At 44.4% G+C, this 20857-nt stretch overlaps 1 protein-coding gene across 1 annotated transcript in view; it reads right to left on the bottom strand.

Annotated features, from left to right (window-relative positions):
• LOC141107485 (class II histocompatibility antigen, M alpha chain) overlaps nucleotides 1–19813 on the bottom strand; it is a 35407-nt gene extending 15594 nt beyond the window's left edge. The window contains exons 1-2 of the mRNA XM_073598257.1: nucleotides 19309–19813; nucleotides 11851–12108 (exon numbers count right to left, since the gene is read on the bottom strand). Of these exons, the coding sequence (XP_073454358.1) occupies nucleotides 11851–12108; nucleotides 19309–19396 (346 nt within the window). The 5' untranslated portion in view covers nucleotides 19397–19813. The remainder of the gene's footprint in view (nucleotides 1–11850; nucleotides 12109–19308) is intronic.
• Nucleotides 19814–20857: the final 1044 nt, after the last annotated feature.

Genomic DNA, 20857 nt, shown 5'->3' with positions numbered 1-20857 from the left:
TGCGGATCGCACTGGAACGATGTGCGTCCCCATTCTCCGGTTCAGGGACAAATCAGGGCCGAATCTTTGCCTGAATTCGGCCCTGAAATGGAGCTGAAGACGCACAGCGTTTCTGTGCAGTGCGCTCCGCAGCCGCCCCGGAAATGTGTGAACCGGTTACACAGAGAGCCGGTCACATTCTCCTGCTATGCAGGGAAACCCACATCCAATTCACATAGATGTGAACCCAGCCTAATTACCGCTTAAGGGCCCTTAAGCGCAAAATCACATACCTGTACGTAGTTTCTTTCTTCAGCTCCGGGGTGCGTGCTCTCCTGCTGTGATTGGACACAGCGTGAGCCAATCAGTGGATCCGGCAGACGCAATGTCTGCCTGGACCCGTCGATCATTCTGAGGAGAGGCAGGACGGCGGTCTGCCTATGTAAACAAGGCAGATCACCGTTCTGCCAGAGGGGAAAATGGAGATCTTATGTTTCTGCTAAGCAGAAACACGGATACAGTGGAACCTCGGATTACGAGCATAATCCGTTCCAGGAGAATGCTCGTAATCCAAAGTACTCGCATATCAAAAAGTCAATGAAGTCAATGGAAATGAAAATAATTAGTTCCGCATTGACTTCAATGGCATGCAATACCGCATGCGGCCAGAGGTTGGGGGGGGTGGCGGAGAGCCTCAGAAACGGCCGGAAAGGCCCAAGGACACCTCAGCAAACCTCAGAAAGGCCTGAGGACACCTAGGCAAACCTCGGAAAGACTCCGCTCCCGAGGTTTGCCAAGGTCAGCCGAGCTGTCCTTGGGCCTTTCCCTGCATTTCCGAACTGCGCCGATCGGCTGTGATCGGCTTCGGCGCCCCCCCACCTCAGGCCAAACACGGTACTGCACACGCTTTGGCCTGAATCATGCTTGTTTTGCAAGACAGCACTCGCAAACCGAGTTACGATTTTTAAAAATACAGTGCTCGTATTGCGAAACGTTCGTTAAACGCGTTACTCGCAATCTGAGGTTCCACTTTATCTGTTTTCCTTTAGTGAAAGCACATCCCCCACGGTTAGAAAGCACCTCCTAGGGACACACTTAACCCTTTGATTGCCTCTGATGTTAACCCCTTCCCTGCCAGTGTCATTAGTACAGTACCAGTGCATTTTTGTTTTTAGCACTGATCACTCTAATAATGTCACAGATCCCCAAAAAGTGTCAAAAGTGTCGGTTAGGTGTCTGATTTGTCCCGTTAAAAATTGCTGATCGCTGCCATTACTAGTAAAAATAAAAAAAAAATAAAAATATCCTATAGTTTGTAGACGCTATAACGTTTGCGCAAACCAATCAATATGCGCTTATTGGGATTTTTTTTTACTATAAATATGTAGCAGAAAACATATTGGCCTAAACTGATGAAGAGATTTTATTTTTATATATTTTTTTATTGGGAATGTTTTATAGCAGAATATAAAAATAATATATATTTTTTTCAAAATTGACGCTTTTTTTTGTTTATAGCGCAAAAAATAAAAACCGCAGAGGTGATCAAATACCACCAAAAGAAAGCTCTATTTTTGGGAAAAAAGGGACATCAATTTGATTTGGGTACAGCGTCGCACGACCGCGCAATTGTCAGTTAAAGCAATTTCCGGAGCTGAGGTGGTTAAACAAGCTGAAGTTAGACGCTGATTGGCTACCATAGACAACCGCACCAAATTTTGCACTCTCAAGTTTTAGTAAATCAACCCCTGTATGTCAACAATGTCAAGAGAACTTAGATTAGCCATAAATAACTAAAGAAGATTTACAACATTTTTTTTTATTTTGTGGATTTCCCCACCCCCTTTGACTTGTTAAAAAAATTCCCAAGTTCTACTTACCCTCTCCTCTAGTGCGGTCCTTGGCATCCTCCTCGGTCCAGCACATGAGGTCCTCTTTGGGCAGTAATTCTGCCCATTTCCCGTGAGCCCAACCTGTCATTTACATACCATGCAGGCTGGGCTTACAGTACTCCAGCACTAAGCAGTACTCACACCAGGGGTGGATCCAGGGGGGGGCAACGGGGCAATTGCCACCCCGAGAAATGTGTTGCCGGGCGGGTGAGAGAGCGGGCGTCTCCGCGAGCGGTTCCACGGGCGGGTGATTGCGGGCGGCTTCACGGGTGGGTAAGAGAGCGGGCAGGCCGGGCGGCGTGGTTTGCGGGCGGTCGGCGCGGTTTGCCGGGTGGCTCAGTGTGTGTGTGGGCGGGCGAGAGTGATAGAACAGGCTCGGTGTGAGCGCGCAGCTGGCCAATCAGCTAGCTGGGGGGGGCAGAGGAGCAGAGAGATGAGATCATCTCTTACTGCCCCGCACCTGCCCTGCATCTCTGCAGTAACTTCCGCCCTCACTGTGCAGGCAGCGTGGGCAGCAGAGAGATTACATTATCTCTATGCTGCCTGACTCTGGGACAGCAAGAGACAAGCAAAACACCACCTTAGCAGGCAAGTGTGGCAAGTGACAATCTGCATCTGGTGGCAGGCAAGTTACGTGGCAAAGTGACAATCCACAACATGTGGCAGGTGACATGGCAAAGTGACAATCCGCAACGTGTGGCAGGTGATGTGGCAAAGTGACAATCTGCAACATATAGCAGGTGACGTGGCAAGTGACAATCTGCATCTGGTGGCAGGCAAGTGACAATTCGCAACGTGTGGCAGGCGACGGTGGCACACTCAGGGCTCCCACTGATTCTGCATTATGGTGAGTTTAACCATTTTATTTTATATTACAATGTAATAATAGAAATAATGCGCTTCAATCATCCTGACACCATAACCACCATGGTGCCAGGATGAATGAAGCGCCAACACCAGCCATTTCCCCGATAAATTGTTCACAAAGAAACATATTTTCTGGCAGTGCTCCTCCCGAGATAAGACACTGGATCCGCCCCTGACTCACACATCATTACCAAAGTGCTGCTCGGTCCTGAAAGAATGCCCATCCCCCGCCCCGCCTCTGCGGAAGAAGAGGAAGTTCCTATGATGTCACCAAACCAGCTAGAATACGGCAGCTAAAAGTTGTGTATATGTTTTTTTTTATTATAAAGAATATCAGAGGGGCTTTGGGAGGTGATGGTAGAAGGGTGGGTAGGGTAAACCCTTGAGTTTCAAATTAAAGTAGAACTATAGGCAAAACTGTTTTTAAATTTTGCATAGAGAAAGGGAGGTTTATAACCCCTGTCAGACTTTTTTTCACCATCTGTGTTCCATTGCGGAGATTTCCCTTCACTTCCTATCCCATAGCCAAACAGGAAGTGAGGGGAAATCGCTGCATATTAAGGTAACTCCTTGGAGACCCCCCAAGTCACCAGAACTATTGTCCCCATTGGAAGATTTCTCCTCTATTACTTTTCTGGGTGCAACCCAAAATTTGGGAATTTAACCACTTAAGGACCGCCTAACGCCGATTTACGTCGGCAAGGCGGCACGGGCAGGCAAAATCACGTACATGTACGTGATTTGCCTCTCGCGGGTGGGGGGTCCAATCGGACCCCCCCCCGGTGCCCGAAGCGGTCCCGTTCTGTTCCCCGGCGATCCGAGATGAGGGGGAGGCCATCCGTTCGTGGCCCCCCCCTCGCGATCGCCGCCGGCCAATGGGAACACTCCTTTGCTGCTGTATGCTAAACAGCAGCAAAGGAAATGATGTCATCTCCCCTCGGCTCGGTATTTTCCGTTCCAGCGCCGAGGGGAGAAGACATCAATGTGAGTGCACAACACACTACACACACAGTAGAACATGCCAGGCATACAAAACACCCCGATCCCCCCCCCGATCGCCCCCCGATCCCCCCCCAATCACCCCCCCCCCCCCCCTGTCACAAACTGACACCAGCAGGTTTTTTTTTTTTTTTTTTTTTTTTTTTTCTGATTACTGCATAGTGTCAGTTTGTGACAGTTACTGTGGTAGGGCAGTGAATATTACCCCCCTTTAGGTCTAGGGTACCCCCCTAACCCCCCCTAATAAAGTTTTAACCCCTTGATCACCCCCTGTCACCAGTGTTGCTAAGCGATCATTTTTCTGATCGCTGTATTAGTGTCGCTGGTGACGCTAGTTAGTGAGGTAAATATTTAGGTTCGCCGTCAGCGTTTTATAGTGACAGGGACCCCCATATACTACCTAATAAATGTTTTAACCCCTTGATTGCCCCCTAGTTAACCCTTTCACCACTGATCACCGTATAACCGTTACGGGTGACGCAGGTTAGTTCGTTTATTTTTTATAGTGTCAGGGCACCCGCCGTTTATTACCTAATAAAGGTTTAGCCCCCTGATCGCCCGGCGGTGATATGCGTCGCCCCAGGCAGCGTCAGATTAGCGCCAGTACCGCTAACACCCACGCACGCAGCATGCGCCTCCCTTAGTGGTATAGTATCTGATCGGATCAATATCTGATCTGATCAGATCTATACTAGCGTCCCCAGCAGTTTAGGGTTCCCAAAAACACAGTGTTAGCGGGATCATCCCAGATACCCGCTAGCACCTGCGTTTTGCCCCTCCGCCCAGTCCACCCAAGTGCAGTATCGATCGATCACTGTCACTTACAAAACACTAAACGCATAACTGCAGCGTTCGCAGAGTCAGGCCTGATCCCTGCGATCGCTAACAGTTTTTTTGGTAGCATTTTGGTGAACTGGCAAGCAAGCACCAGGCAGCGTCAGGTTAGCGCCAGTACAGCTAACACCCACGCACGCACCGTACACCTCCCTTAGTGGTATAGTATCTGATCGGATCAATATCTGATCCGATCAGATCTATACTAGCGTCCCCAGCAGTTTAGGGTTCCCAAAAACGCAGTGTTAGCGGGATCAGCCCAGATACCTGCTAGCACCTGCGTTGTGCCCCTCCGCCCGGCCCAGCCCAGCCCACCCAAGTGCAGTATCGATCGATCACTGACACTTACAAGGCACTAAACGCATAACTGCAGCGTTCGCAGAGTCAGGCCTGATCCCTGCGATCGCTAACAGTTTTTTTGGTAGCATTTTGGTGAACTAGCAAGCACCGGCCCCAGGCAGCGTCAGGTTAGCGCCAGTACCGCTAACACCCACGCACGCAGCATACGCCTCCTTTAGTGGTATAGTATCTGAACGGATCAATATCTGATCCGATCAGATCAGATCTATACTAGCGTCCCCAGCAGTTTAGGGTTCCCAAAAACGCAGTGTTAGCGGGATCAACCCAGATACCTGCTAGCACCTGCGTTTTGCCCCTCCGCCCGGCCCAGTCCAGCCCACCCAAGTGCAGTATCGATCGATCACTGTCACTTACAAAACACTAAACGCATTACTGCAGCGTTCGCAGAGTCAGGCCTGATCCCTGCGATCGCTAACAGTTTTTTTGGAAGCTTTTTATTGAACTGGCAAGCACCAGCGGCCTAGTACACCCCGGTCGTAGTCAAACCAGCACTGCAGTAACAATTGGTGACGTGGCGAGTCCCATAAGTGCAGTTCAAGCTGGTGAGGTGACAAGCACAAGTAGTGTCCCGCTGCCACCAAAAAGACAAACACAGGCCCGTCGTGCCCATAGTGCCCTTCCTGCTGCATTCGCCAATCCTAATTGGGAACCCACCACTTCTGCAGCGCCCGTACTTCCCCCATTCACATCCCCCAACGAAATGCAGTCGGCTGCATGAGAGGCATTTTTATGTCCTCCTGAGTACCCCTACCCAACGAACCCCCCCCAAAAAGATGTTGTGTCTGCAGCAAACGCGGATATAGGCGTGACACCCGCTATTATTGTCCCTTCTGTCCTGACAATCCTGGTCTTTGCATTGGTGAATGTTTTGAACGCTACCATACACTAGTTGAGTATTAGCGTAGGGTACAGCATTGCACAGACTAGGCACACTTTCACAGGGTCTCCCAAGATGCCATCGCATTTTGAGAGACCCGAACCTGGAACCGGTTACAGTTATAAAAGTTAGTTACAAAAAAAGTGTAAAAAAAAAAAAAATATATATAAAATAAAAAAAAATAGTTGTCGTTTTATTGTTCTCTCTCTCTATTCTCTCTCTCTATTGTTCTGCTCTTTTTTTACTGTATTCTATTCTGCAGTGTTGTTATTGTTATTGTTATTATGTTTTATCATGTTTGTTTTTCAGGTATGTAATTATTTATACTTTATTGTTTACTGTGCTTTATTGTTAACCATTTTTTTGTCTTCAGGTACGCCATTCACAACTTTGAGTGGTTATACCAGAATGATGCCTGCAGGTTTAGGTATCATCTTGGTATCATTCTTTTCAGCCAGCGGTCGGCTTTCATGTAAAAGCAATCCTAGCGGCTAATTAGCCTCTAGACTGCCTTTACAAGCCGTGGGAGGGAATGCCCCCCCCCCCCCACCGTCTTCCGTGTTTTTCTCTGGCTCTCCTGTCTCAACACGGAACCTGAGAATGCAGCCGGTGATTCAGCCAGCTGACCATAGAGCTGATCAGAGACAAGAGTGGCTCCAAACATCTCTATGGCCTAAGAAACCGGAAGCTACGAGCATTTTATGACTTAGATTTCGCCGGATGTAAATAGCGCCATTGGGAAATTGGGGAAGCATTTTATCACACCGATCTTGGTGTGGTCAGATGCTTTGAGGGCAGAGGAGAGATCTAGGGTCTAATAGACCCCAATTTTTTCAAAAAAGAGTACCTGTCACTACCTATTGCTATCATAGGGGATATTTACATTCCCCGAGATAACAATAAAAATGATTTAAAAAAAAAAAAAATGAAAGGAACAGTTTAAAAATAAGATAAAAAAGCAAAAAAATAATAAAGAAAAAAAAAAAAAAAAAAAAAAGCACCCCTGTCGCCCCCTGCTCTTGCGCTAAGGCGAACGCAAGCGGCGGTCTGTCGTCAAACGTAAACAGCAATTGCAGCATGCATGTGAGGTATCGCCGCGAAGGTCAGATCGAGGGCAGTAATTTTTGCAGTAGACCTCCTCTGTAGATCTAAAGTGGTAACCTGTAAAGGCTTTTAAAGGCTTTTAAAAATGTATTTATTTTGTTGCCACTGCACGTTTGTGCGCAATTGTAAAGCATGTCATGTTTGGTATCCATGTACTCGGTCTAAGATCATCTTTTTTATTTCATCAAACATTTGGGCAATATAGTGTGTTTTAGTGCATTAAAATTTAAAAAAGTGTGTTTTTTCCCCAAAAAATGCGTTTGAAAAATCGCTGCGCAAATACTGTGTGAAAAAAAAAAATGAAACACCCACCATTTTAATCTGTAGGGCATTTGCTTTAAAAAAATATATAATGTTTGGGGGTTCAAAGTAATTTTCTTGCAAAAAAAAAAAAACTTTTTCATGTAAAAAATAAGTGTCAGAAAGGGCTTTGTCTTCAAGTGGTTAGAAGAGTGGGTGATGTGTGACATAAGCTTCTAAATGTTGTGCATAAAATGCCAGGACAGTTCAAAACCCCCCCAAATGACCCCATTTTGGAAAGTAGACACCCCAAGCTATTTGCTGAGAGGCATGTCGAGTCCATGGAATATTTTATATTGCGACACAAGTTGCGGGAAAGAGACAAATTTTTTTTTTTTTTTTTTTTTTTTTGCACAAAGTTGTCACTAAATGATATATTGCTCAAACATGCCATGGGAATATGTGAAATTACACCCCAAAATACATTCTGCTGCTTCTCCTGAGTACGGGGATACCACATGTGTGAGACTTTTTGGGAGCCTAGCCGTGTACGGGACCCCGAAAACCAAGCACCGCCTTCAGGCTTTCTAAGGGGCGTGAATTTTTGATTTCACTCTTCACTGCCTATCACAGTTTCGGAGGCCATGGAATGCCCAGGTGGCACAAAACCCCCCCAAATGACCCCATTTTGGAAAGTAGACACCCCAAGCTATTTGCTGAGAGGTATAGTGAGTATTTTGCAGACCTCACTTTTTGTCACAAAGTTTTGAAATTTGAAAAAAGAAAAAAAAAAAAAGTTTTTTCTTGTCTTTCTTCATTTTCAAAAACAAATGAGAGCTGCAAAATACTCACCATGCCTCTCAGCAAATAGCTTGGGGTGTCTACTTTCCAAAATGGGGTCATTTGGGGGGGGTTTGTGCCACCTGGGCATTCCATGGCCTCCGAAACGGTGTTAGGCAGTGAAGAGTAAAATCAAAAATTCACGCCCTTAAAAACGCTGAAGGCGGTGATTGGTTTTCGGGGCCCCGTACGCGGCTAGGCTCCCAAAAAGTCCCACACATGTGGTATCCCCATACTCAGGAGAAGCAGCTAAATGTATTTTGGGGTGCAATTCCACATAGGCCCATGGCCTGTGTGAGCAATATATCATTTAGTGACAACTTTGTGCAAAAAAAAAAAAAAAAAAAAAAAAAGTGTCACTTTCCCGCAACTTGTGTCAAAATATAAAATATTCCATGGACTCAATATGCCTCTCAGCAAATAGCTTGGGGTGTCTACTTTCCAAAATGGGGTCATTTGGGGGGGGGTTGTGCCACCTGGGCATTCCATGGCCTCCGAAACTGTGATAGGCAGTGAAGAGTGAAATCAAAAAGTTACACCCTTAGAAATCCTGAAGGCGGTGATTGGTTTTCGGGGTCCCATACGCGGCTAGGCTCCCAAAAAGTCCCACACATGTGGTATCCCCGTACTCAGGAGAAGTAGCTGAATATATTTTGGGGTGCAATTCCACATAGGCCCATGGCCTGTGTGAGCAATATATCATTTAGTGACAACTTTTTGTAAATATTTTTTTTTTTTTTTTTTTTTGTCATTATTCAATCACTTGGGACAAAAAAAATAAATATTCAATGGGTTCAACATGCCTATCAGCAATTTCCTTGGGGTGTCTACTTTCCAAAATGGGGTCATTTGGGGGGGTTTTGTACTGCCCTGCCATTTTAGCACCTCAAGAAATGACATAGGCAGTCATAAACTAAAAGCTGTGTAAATTCCAGAAAATGTACCCTAGTTTGTAGACGCTATAACTTTTGCGCAAACCAATAAATATACGCTTATTGACATTTTTTTTACCAAAGACATGTGGCCGAATACATTTTGGCCTAAATGTATGACTAAAATTGAGTTTATTGGATTTTTTTTATAACAAAAAGTAGAAAATATCATTTTTTTTCAAAATTTTCGGTCTTTTTCCGTTTATAGCGCAAAAAATAAAAACTGCAGAAGTGATCAAATACCATCAAAAGAAAGCTCTATTTGTGGGAAGAAAAGGACGCAAATTTCGTTTGGGTACAGCATTGCATAACCGCGCAATTAGCAGTTAAAGCGACGCAGTGCCAAATTGGAAAAAGACCTCTGGTCCTTAGGCAGCATAATGGTCCGGGGCTCAAGTGGTTAAGTTATATTCCCTAAGGTCCTATCCACACTGGCATTAAAAGCAGGCGTTTGAGGTGTGTTTTGTAACACTCCTCAAACACCTTGTAAAACAATCTGCCATTGATAATGTGGACAGCAGACAGAGCTGTTCACATGATCAAAACGTGAAGCATCTCCTCCTTCATTCAAGTCTACAGTAATGTGCCATTAACGCGCCAGCACGCATTTGCAATGCATTCGCGGCACGTTCGGCATTGTTCACAGCACCCAAAAAAAATAGACATTTGAGAGCGTTTTTAATGTGTCTTTATTGCCCATTAAACAGGCATTAAATGTGACGAACAACACGCATTAAGGCTATTTGTTCCACGGCAGTATTTTGAGCAAGTATGAACAAGGCCTAAAAGAAGGAGTTTTGCTTTAACCACTTGACGACCGGATGATTTACCCCCCTTCATGACCAGGACATTTGATGCAATACTTTAACTGACAATTGCACGATCATGCAACGCTGTACCCAAATTTTATTTATTTCACTTTATCCTGCAAATAGAGCTTTCTTTTGGTGGTATCTGGGGGTTTTTTTTTTTGCGCTATAAACAAAAAAAGACTGGCAATTTTTTTAAAAAAACAATATTTTTTACTTTCTGCTATAAAACAATAAAAAAAATAAAAAATCAAATTTCTTCATAAATTTAGGCCAATATGTATTCTGCTTCATATTTTTGGTAAAAACAAAATCCCAATAAGCGTATATTGATTGGTTTTCACAAAAGTTATAGCGTCTGCAAACTATGGTACATATACTGAAATGTTTATTTATTTATTTTTATACTAGTAATGGTGGTGATCAGCAACTTTTAGCCGGACTGCGATATTGCGGCGGACTGTCTGACACTAACTGACACTTTGTGGGAACCAGTGACACTAATACAGTGATTAGTGCTAAAAACATGCACTGTCACTGTACTAATGACACTGGCAGGGAAGGGGTTAAACACTGGGGGCGATCAAAGGGTTAAATGTGTGCCTAACCAGTGTTTGTGTTTACTATTTGTGGTGCTTTTACTAAGGGATGTGATGGATTTTATTTCCTGCAGGGGCACAAAATCCATCCCTTTCCCCCTGTCAGAACGGAGCTCAGCCTTGCTTACATAGGCAGAGCTCGGTTCTGTGTCTCTCCTCACTGATTAGCGGCTGCCAGCTCTGGCGGACATCTATTGGCCGGAACCCGCTGATCGGCTTGTACTGTTTCAAATTGCGCGCCCCCTACTCGTAAGTGCCAGATCATGTACCTAGTAGAGCGGCTCTGCCACCGTATAACTAAGCTATGCGGTCAGCAAGTGGTTAATATAATAACAATAAACAATAAAAAAGAAATAAAACAAATGACCCACATCAAACAGTCTGCCTAAAGCCTAAGTTTAGTAAAAAAAAAAAGAAGAAAAAAAAAAGAGACATTACTTAACCATTACTAACCATTACTTAACCACTTCAGCCCCGATCTTCTTTTTGACACTTGTTGTTTACAAGTTAAAATCAGTTTTTTTTGCTAACAAATTACTTAGAACCCCCAAACATCATATAGATATTTTTTCAGACACCCTAGAGAATAAAATGGCTGTCATTGCAATACTTTATGTCACACCATATTTGCGCAGCGGTCTTACAAGCACAATTTTGGGGGAAAAATACAGAGGAACGTTAGCCCAGTTTTTTTCTCTATTGTGAAAGATAATGTTACGCCGAGTAAATTGATACCCAACATGTCACGCTTCAAAATTGCGCCCGCTCGTGGAATGGCAACAAACTTTGGCACTTACAAATCTCCATTGGCGACGATTAAAAATTTCTACAGGTTACCAGTTTTGAGTTACAGGGGAGGTCTAGTGCTATAATTATTGCTCTCGCTCTAACGATCGCGGCGATACCTCACATGTGTAGTTTGAACACCGTTTTCATATGTGGGGCGCAACTTACGTAAGCGTTCGCTTCTGTGCGCGAGCTCAGCGGGACAGGCGCTTTAAAAAAATTTATTTTTCTTATTCATTTTACTTTTTATTTTTTTATTTTTACACTGTCCTTTTACAAAAAAATGTGGTCACTTTTATTCCTATTACAAGGGATGTAAACATCCCTTGTAATAGAAAAAAAGCATGACAGGACCTCCTAAATATGAGATCTGGGGTCAAAAAGACCTCAGATCTCATATTTACACTTAATTGCAATAAAAAAAAAAAAAAATTAATGTAATTTAAGAAAAAAAATGTTCAAAAAATTCCCCTTTAAGAGCATTGGGTGGAAGTGATGTCTGACGTTGCTTCCGCCATCCAATGCTATGGAGCCGAGCGGGGGCCATCGTTCCCTCACTCGGCATCCAAGCTCAGAGGGGGTAGGACGCGATCGTCTCCGCCCCTCTCCTGCCACCGATAAAAGTGATCTTACTGCGAATCCGCCGCAGAGACCACTTTTATCCTAAAGAGAAACTCACGCCGTTCCTGAAAATACCGGGGTTATGGCAGTAGCTACAGCATGGACACTCACCTCTGGCTTCCGGCATGATGTCTTTTAGTACATCACTTAAGGCCTCGCGAAGGTAGTCACAAAGAGACAAATAAGCTGAAATGTTTTCTGCATTGGGGAAGGCTTGATCGCTCCATTGGTCAAAGTCAGGAAGCCAGGCAGAGGTGGTTTGCTTGCTGAAGTTGTAGCTAAACATTTGGTCATCATCAAACATCTTCAGGAGCCCCGGGACTGATGTGTTGGGCTGACAGAAGAGCACCTGACTCAACACATGGTCAACTAGGAGACAGAAAAATAAGAAAGGGTAAAGACAAAAAAAATGAAATTATATAAAATTAAAGTGGTTATAAACCTCAGACATGAAAAATGAACAAAGCCTGTGATTGACAGCCTCAGCTCTGTTCCTGTGTGCTGTGTGAAGGGGGGTGTGTCCCCACCCTCCAAACAGTTCTCATAGCTCTCCTCACTGAGCTCTGCAGAGTGTAACTTCAGTTCCCGCCTCCTGCTTTTTGAAAGCTCAGACAAGCTTTATAAGTTCTGGCACTTTGAATGACTGTAGAGGAGAGAGGGCTGCAGATAAACTGGTAAAAATGTAGGAGGATTTGTTTAATCTCTGTGAATAAAGAGTGTAATAACTTGTGCGCTACGCTGTGTTTGATGATAAAGGTATGTACCAAAGGGTATTAAAAAAAAATGAAGTTAAAATGAAAATAAAAAATAAAAACACAAGGTAGTAGACTGACTAATAGAGGATAATGCCGCTGACACCTGTAGTGTCACCACATACACAGTAAACTGTTAGAATATGAATAGTGTGGCGCTAAATCTAGAAATGTGTATTATAACTCTGTGGTAATAAGTATAAAAATAACAAACAGTGCTTTGAAAGTCACATGTCTGTGACGCAACGCTACGGGAGGAGCCAGGTGACGTCACTTCCGGTCACGGCTGAGACCGGAATTTCGGATCTGTTAGCGCCTTTCGATTGTGTGATCCTATTCACTTGATGTTCAGAGACATTTTAACTGTAATGCCCTGTACAGACGATCGGACATTGATCGGACATTCCGACAACAAAATCCATGGATTTTTTCCGATGGATGTTGGCTCAAACTTGTCTTGCATACACACGGTCACACAAGGTTGGTCGGAAATTGCGAACGTCAAGAACGCGGTGACATACAACACCTACAAAGAGCTGAGAAAAATGAAGTTCAATAGCCAGTGCTGCTCTTCCGCTTGATTCCGAGCATACGTGGAACTTTGTGCGTCGGAATTGTGCACACACGATTGGAATTTACGCAAACGGATTTTGTTGTCGGAAACAGGGCCGTCTTTAAGGCAGGGCAAAAGGGACAGCTGCCCTGGGCCCTGTCATTGTTGTGGGGCCCCAAGCAGCTGCCTCATACTTGCCAACTATCCCAGTTTAAATTTCCTTGTCCTTTGAAGTTTTAGTCCTGTGCTGTGTCCCTATATCTCAGTGTGAAGTGCTGGTACTAATGCTGCCCAGCTCTGCCCTATTGTTGTGTACAGATGACTCACCTGCAGACCCTGTGTTTACGTGTAAGTAACCGGAATTCATATGTAAATAGTGGCGGCATTCATAAGTAAATAGCTGCAGCCAGTGGCATTGATATGTAAATAAAGGCACCATTCATATGTATATCAAGCCCCCCTGCAGTGAGGAGATGATGTACTGTAACCTCTAGCAACCAATCAGTGAGCAGTATTATTGTACAATAATCTCTAGCAACCAATTAACAAGCAGAAATCATTTGCTGTAACCTCTAGCAACCAATCAGTGAGCAGTATTGATGTACAGTAATCTCTAGCAACCAATTAACAAGCAGAAATCATTTGCTGTAACCTCTAGCAACTAATCAGTGAGCCGTAATGTGTGCTATAACCTCTAGCAACCAGTCAGTAAGCAGTAATTATATGCTGTAACTGCTGGCAACCAATCGCAATTGCTGTCTGATCTGATACAGTAAACTGATTTTAAATCTAGCTGATATTTATTGTATGTCTCAGAGCAGTGGAGAATGAAATTTCATCGGGGGGGGCAAAAAAATTTTTGCCCAGGGTCCAATCAATATTAAAGACGGCTCTGGTCGGAAAATTTGAGAACCAGCTCTCAAATTTTGTGCGACGGAAATTCCGATGGAAACTGTCCGATGGAGCCGACACAATTTATGTATGTCTTTGGTCATATATATTTACATATTTATTGGGATTGGGAGCTAGCCAACAGGCAGCCAATCACAGTGATCAGGTGATTGAGCAGTCCTTCCCACCCCCAACGTATAAAGACCTTAAAGGAATGCAGGAGCTGGAAAGGAAGAGGTTAGAAAGACTCTGACAGTCCCCACAAAACAAAAATCCTTCCTGAAATTCCCTGCAAGAGAAGAGCCATTATTCTTATTTCTCCTGCAGGCCTTGCCTCCTACTTTTCCTTTGTTCCAGTGCTGCAGCTTTCATTATTCTCTTCAGCATTCAATGCTTCTGGGAGCGTCCCCCACCTTGTGCTGTGGTTTTATCCTCTGACCTCTAGGTCACTGATAAGTTCCATAGATCGCTGATGAGTCCCTAGGTCACTGATGAGTCGCTATATCGCTGATGAGTCCCTAGGTCACTGATGAGTCCCTGTTTCGTTAATGAGTCTCGAGGTCAGTGAAGATTCGCTAGGTCACTGATGAGTCCCTAGGTCACTAATGTGTCCCTACGTCACAGATGAGTCCCTATGTTACTGATGAGTCCCTAGGTCACTAATGCGTCCCTGTTACTGATGAGTCATTAGGTCACTGATGAGTCCCTATATCGTTGATGAGTCCCTATGTTACTGATGAGTCCCTAGGTCACTGATGAGTCCCTGGGTTGTTGATGAGTCCCTGGATCGTTGATGAGTCCCTGGATCGTTGATGAGTCTCTAGGTCAGTGAAGACTCCCTATGTCACTGAAGAGTCCCTACATCACAGATGAGTCCCTATGTTACTGATGAGTCCCTATATCGCTGATGAGTTCCTAGGTCACTGATGAGTCCCTAGGTCACAGATGAGCCCCTACATTATTGAAGAGTCCCTAGGTCACTGATGAGTCCCTACATTATTGAAGAGTCCCTAGGTCACTGATGAGTCCCTACATTATTGAAGAGTCCCTAGGTCACTGATGAGTCCCTACATTATTGATGTGTTCCATGGTCACTTTTGAGTACCTAGGTAAGTGAGAAGTCCCTAGGTCACTGATGAGTCCTTAGGTTACTATTAAGTCCCAAAGTCATGCATGAGTCCCTATGTTATTAATGAGTCCCTCATGTTACTGATGAGTCCCTGGTTCACTGATTAGTCTATAGGTCACTGATGAGTCCCTACATTATTGAAGAGTCCTTAGATCACTGATGAGTCCCTATGTTACTGATTAGTCCCTAGGTCACTGATGAGTCCCTAGGTCACTGATGAGTCCTTACATTATTGAAGAGTCCCTAGGTCACTGATGAGTCCCTATGTTACTGATTAGTCCCTAGGTCACTGATGAGTCCCTAGGTCACAGATGACCCCCTACATTATTGAAGAGTCCCTAGGTCACTGATGAGTCCCTGCATTATTGAAGAGTCCCTAGGTCACTGATGAGTCCCTACATTATTGATGTGTTCCATGGTCACTTTTGAGTACCTAGGTAAGTGAGGAGTCCTTAGGTCACTGATGAGTCCTTAGGTTACTATTAGGTCCCTAAGTCATGCATGAGTCCCTATGTTACTAATAATTCCCTTATGTTACTGATGAGTCCCTGGGTCATTGATTAGTCTATAGGTCACTGATGAGTCCCTAGGTCACTGATGAGTCCCTAAATTATTGATGTGTTCCATGGTCACTTTTGAGTACCTAGGCAAGTGAGGAGTCCCTAGGTCACTGATGAGTCCCTATGTTACTGATTAGTCCCTAGGTCACTGATGAGTCCTTAGGTTACTATTAAGTCCCAAAGTCATGCATGAGTCCCTATGTTATTAATAAGTCCCTCATGTTACTGATGAGTCCCTGGGTCACTGATTAGTCTATAGGTCACTGATGAGTCCTTACATTATTGAAGAGTCCCTAGGTCACCGAAGAGTCCAGAGGTCACAGATGAGCCCCTACATTATTGATGTGTTCCATGGTCACTTTTGAGTACCTAGGTAAGTCAGGAGTCCCTAGGTCACTGATGAGTCCCTATGTTACTAATAAGTCCCTCATGCTACTGATGAGTCCCTGGGTCACTTATTAATCTAGAGGTTACTGATGAGTCCCTAGGTCAGAGATTCAGTTCTGCTTTAACTGTACAAAAACTTTGCAAGTAGACCCGATCGAATCATCACATACACCACAGCGCCTACTCTTTTGTGCATTGAGGCGCACTGCATTAGATGGCCACTGGAAATAAATGGTCAATGCATGAAATAAAAAGGTTCTGCCCTATTTTTCCAGCACAGGGCAATGCAATGCATCGAACATGTGCATCTTTGTGTTGCAGAGCAATGTACCCCAGGTGTGTTCACAGTACTGCAGAGATGTGCACTGGGGGGCATTTCATTTCATTTCACATTTCACTGCACATGTGCTATAATGCGTTGCAGAAAGGTGCGTTATAACACGGGTCATGATGCTTGGTGTGGTGTGACTGAGCCCTAAAACTGTTCACTGAGGGATTGTTCACACCAGCCCCATTGGACAGGAGATGGACAAAGCAATTTACCTTATGTCCATCCTACTATTCCAGTTTGCACCAATGCATGCATTGCATCTGTCTGTGCAAAGAAAGTCTGACAAATCTTTTTTTTATGCAGGGCTTTGTGACGCACTACAACTCATCACAGAGCACTGTACTGTATAGAGCTAAATAAAAGGTCATTTTGTGTCATTTCAACACACTAAAAAAAGCAAAAGCAAAACAACGCAATGTGATGTAATAAAGCATGGCAGCGCCCCCACACAACCGGAGCATAATACAGGCCAAGTGTTGTGTGAATGAGCCCTGACATGACCGCTGAGGCAGTGAGCTCCAAACTCATGAGCAAAATCTGGCCCTTGTCTTGTCTTTATCCAGCCATTGGGGACCCGACTGTTCCTAACACTGATATGAGGCATTATTCTTCCCACTGACACCAATGATGGAGCAATATTCCTCCCTCTGATATAAACATTTGGGCACTGTCCCTCCTACTGATACCAATTATGGGGCATTATTCCTTCAATTAACACCAATGATGGGGCGCTATTCCTCCGACTGACAACAATGATGGGGCACTGTTCCTTCCACTGATATGAATGATGGGGCATTATTCCTCCCACTGATGGGGCACTATATCTCCCACTGATACCAATGCTGGGGCACTATTTCTTCCACTGATATGAATGATGGGCACTATTCCTCCCATTTACGCCAATGATGGAGCACTATTCCTCCCACTGACTCAAATGATGGGGCACTATTCCTCCAACTGATACCAGTAATGGAGCAATATTCCTCCCACTTACTCAAATGATGGGGCACTATTCCTCCCACTAATATCAATGATGGGACACTATTCCCCCAACTGACTCAATTGATGGATCACTATTCCTCCCACTGACTCAAATGATGGGGCACTATTCCTCCCACTAATATCAATGATGGGACACTATTCCCCCAACTGACTCAATTGATGGATCACTATTCCTCCCACTGACTCAATTGATGGATCACTATTCCTCCCACTGACTCAAATGATGGGGCACTATTCCTCCCACTGATACCAATGATGGGACACTATTCCTCCCACTGATACCAATGATGGGGCGCTGTTCCTCCTGCTGATACCAATGATGGGGCACTATTCCTCCCACTGATACAAATGATGGGGCACTATTCCTCCCACTGATACCAATGATGGGGCACTATTCCTCCCACTGATACCAATGATGGGGCACTATTGCTCCCACTAATACTAATGATGGGGCACTATTCCCCCTCCTACTGATCACAGGTGCATGCTATGTAATTTATTTACTTCCACTGACCACCAAGCCTGAGGCTGGCCACAGATCCCCCCCCCCAAAAAAAAAAAAATTCTGAAGGACAGTAAACTGGTCCTTTGTTTAGAAAGTTTGGAGACCCCTTGTCTAAGGGCTCATTCATACCAGCTGGTATGGATTATGCTCCGGATAGTGGGCCATGCTAGTGTGTGTTATGTAGGGGCAATGCCTTAAAACACATCATGCTGTTTACTTTTTTAACTTTATTGAAATGTCACAAAATGACAAATCATTCAACTCTAAGCACTGCAGCATGTTGCAATGGGCTGCAGCGCAGTAACATGCGGTGCTGTGAGTTGCATTGTGTAATAATGCACACAAGCTGCCATTTTTACACAATGCACACCACCGCACATATATGAGAGCAGGGCATATAAAGAACAAATGTTTTTTTTATGTGCCCTTGCATTGATTTATGCACCTACACCGTGTCTATGACCCCAATACTCTATGTAGCATTGTAACCTTGTCCTGTAGGTTGGTACTTCCAACAGCCCCAGTTTAGTGATAGGGAAATCCCAGAACTTAGGGGTTTCCAATAACATTTTGACTGCTGAACCACATTCAAAAAGATTATTTAATATTCAAGCTTGTAGCTAGCCATTAGCTGGGAGAACATACAGTACATGGTGACATAATTGCTCTGCGTAGCTAGGGAAAGCAATACAATTTATATGTTTTACTAAAAGGGTGGGAACTAGCTAGCTAAAGTGTCTTTGAAGTCAAATCTTGAATGAAAGGCAGAATACTTGTTTACATAGTTGTCAATTCCAAGGCTCGTTGACTGACCAGGCCTTCAAAATCCGAGTTAGTATTCTTTGCAAATTAAGGTGTAAATATAGCCTTTGAACACAATCAAGACAATTGTTACAGAATATGACTTCTAACAGAATATACAACCAATATATCTATATCCAGGGGCGGGCTGACCATTCGGCCACTCGGGCACTGCCCGAGGGCCCCGGGCCACCAGGGAGCCCTATCAGGGTTGCCAGTCTCAGTAAAACCAGGGACAGTATGTAAAAATCTGTGTTTTTTTTACATCTGTCTCTGAAATGTCCCTTACCTACATCCTTTTGGTCTAAAAATCCCAAGATTATAGCTGCCCCACCTCTCCAGTACCTTCTCAGCTAATAGAAACATGTCTGTGTATACTGTGTGATTGTATACTGTGTGTGTGTGTATATACTGTGTGGCCCCATAATCTCTGATTGCCTGGGGGCCCCATAATCTCCTATTGCCCGAGGGCCTCATGAGTTGTCAGTCCGCCCCTGTTTATATTTATATATATATATATCTATATAGATATATCTATATAGATATATACACACACATATACTGTATATACCAAATCAGAAATACATGTTTTGATAATCATGAATAAATGTTTGATAAATAAAATGCCTATTCCATATACCCGATCATTAGTAATTACCCTGTTGCGCCTGCACCGCCAGCAGAGGGAGCACTAGCAGCACAGTGCAGATGATCCTGATTGGTCGCTGACTGTCCCGGGTGAGCATCTTTCCAGATTTTGTCGGAGCTTCTCCAGTAGGATTCTTCTTCTAACACCAAACCGGGCAGTCCACCTTCTATTCAGATTCTGCAGCACATAACACGAGGACGAGCGCTGCTACCAGACGGGACACCTCCAGAACTGACGTGACTTGGAGAAGCTAGGAAACGTCTTCAACATTACAGGACAAGTCCAGGAGAATGTGATCAATTACCACTAACATCCAGAACAATGGCGCATCCAATGTGTTCAGTAATAGCGTCTCTCCGTCCCGTCATGTGTGCAGAGTCCCCAGGAGTCAGGATTGATATTTACCGTCACATAGAACTCAGCAACTCAGACTCTGATATATTCTACAGACAAGAATATTATTGCAGCAGCTACAGTGTAACAAACTGCAACGCCCATTGTTATAAAACTTCTAGCCAATAGCAGGGCTCATAGCTGGTACATCACTTGTTGCTAGGTAGACGTTTATTCTAAGTTACCACTAAACGAATGTTGGAAAAAATAAAGCCCATTGACATTACGGTGTCACAGAATGGTATTACTGTGATGTAGTCAGGATGCAAATAAAGTAATGAATATTCCCTCATTTATACCGTATTTATTAGCATATGGCACGCACGGGGGCGTATAACACGCACCTTCATTTTAGGAGGGAAGTTTCAGGAAAAAAACTCAAATTTTAAATAGAGAACTTTGAAGCAAAATAAGGGTCAGTGCCCATCTGCAGCCTCACAATTGCCCATCAATGCAGCCTAATCAATACCCATCTGCACCCTGATCGATGCCCATATGCAGCCTCACCACTGCCATGAATGCACCCTGATCAATGCCCATCTGCAGCCTCACAATTGCCCATCAATGCAGCCTGATCAATGCCCATCTGCACCCTGATCGATGCCCATATGCAGCCTCACAATTGCCCATCAATGCAGCCTAATCAATACCCATCTGCAGCCTCACCTCACATTACCGCTGCCTCGGAGGGGACAAGGAGGGGGACAGGACGAGCGCCATCAGATTACATACAGCGAGAATCTCCTGTTTACTTGGCGGCCTCTTTAAGTCCCGCCTCCTGGACCGGCTTCTATGATAGACAGAACAGTGGTCCAATGCCGGCCCAGGAGACGGGACTTCCTATTACAGAGGCCGCTGAGTAAACAGGAGATTCTCGCTGTATGTAATCTGACGGCGCTCGTCCCGCTCCCCTTCCCGTTTTCTCCTAGGCAGCCCAAATTGCAATATCAGCGTATAACACGCACACGCTATTTGCACCCGATTTTCAGGGTGAAAAAGTGCGTGTAATACGCCAATAAATACAGTATATATTTTTTTATCAGATACATTTTATTAAGACAATTACAGCATTACACGTGTAACAATTAGTAGGTAGCAAGTTACAACCTCACAAACATTAGCCTTTAAGTAAGATATCATTTATCAGCAGTAATCATTTTAACTG

This window comes from Aquarana catesbeiana, linkage group LG09 (genome assembly GCF_042186555.1).
Source record: "Aquarana catesbeiana isolate 2022-GZ linkage group LG09, ASM4218655v1, whole genome shotgun sequence".
In the NCBI taxonomy this organism is placed as follows: Eukaryota; Metazoa; Chordata; class Amphibia; order Anura; family Ranidae; genus Aquarana; species Aquarana catesbeiana.
The sequence above is the reverse complement of the archived record's forward strand: the minus strand, read 5'-3'. Positions and strand labels throughout refer to the sequence as shown.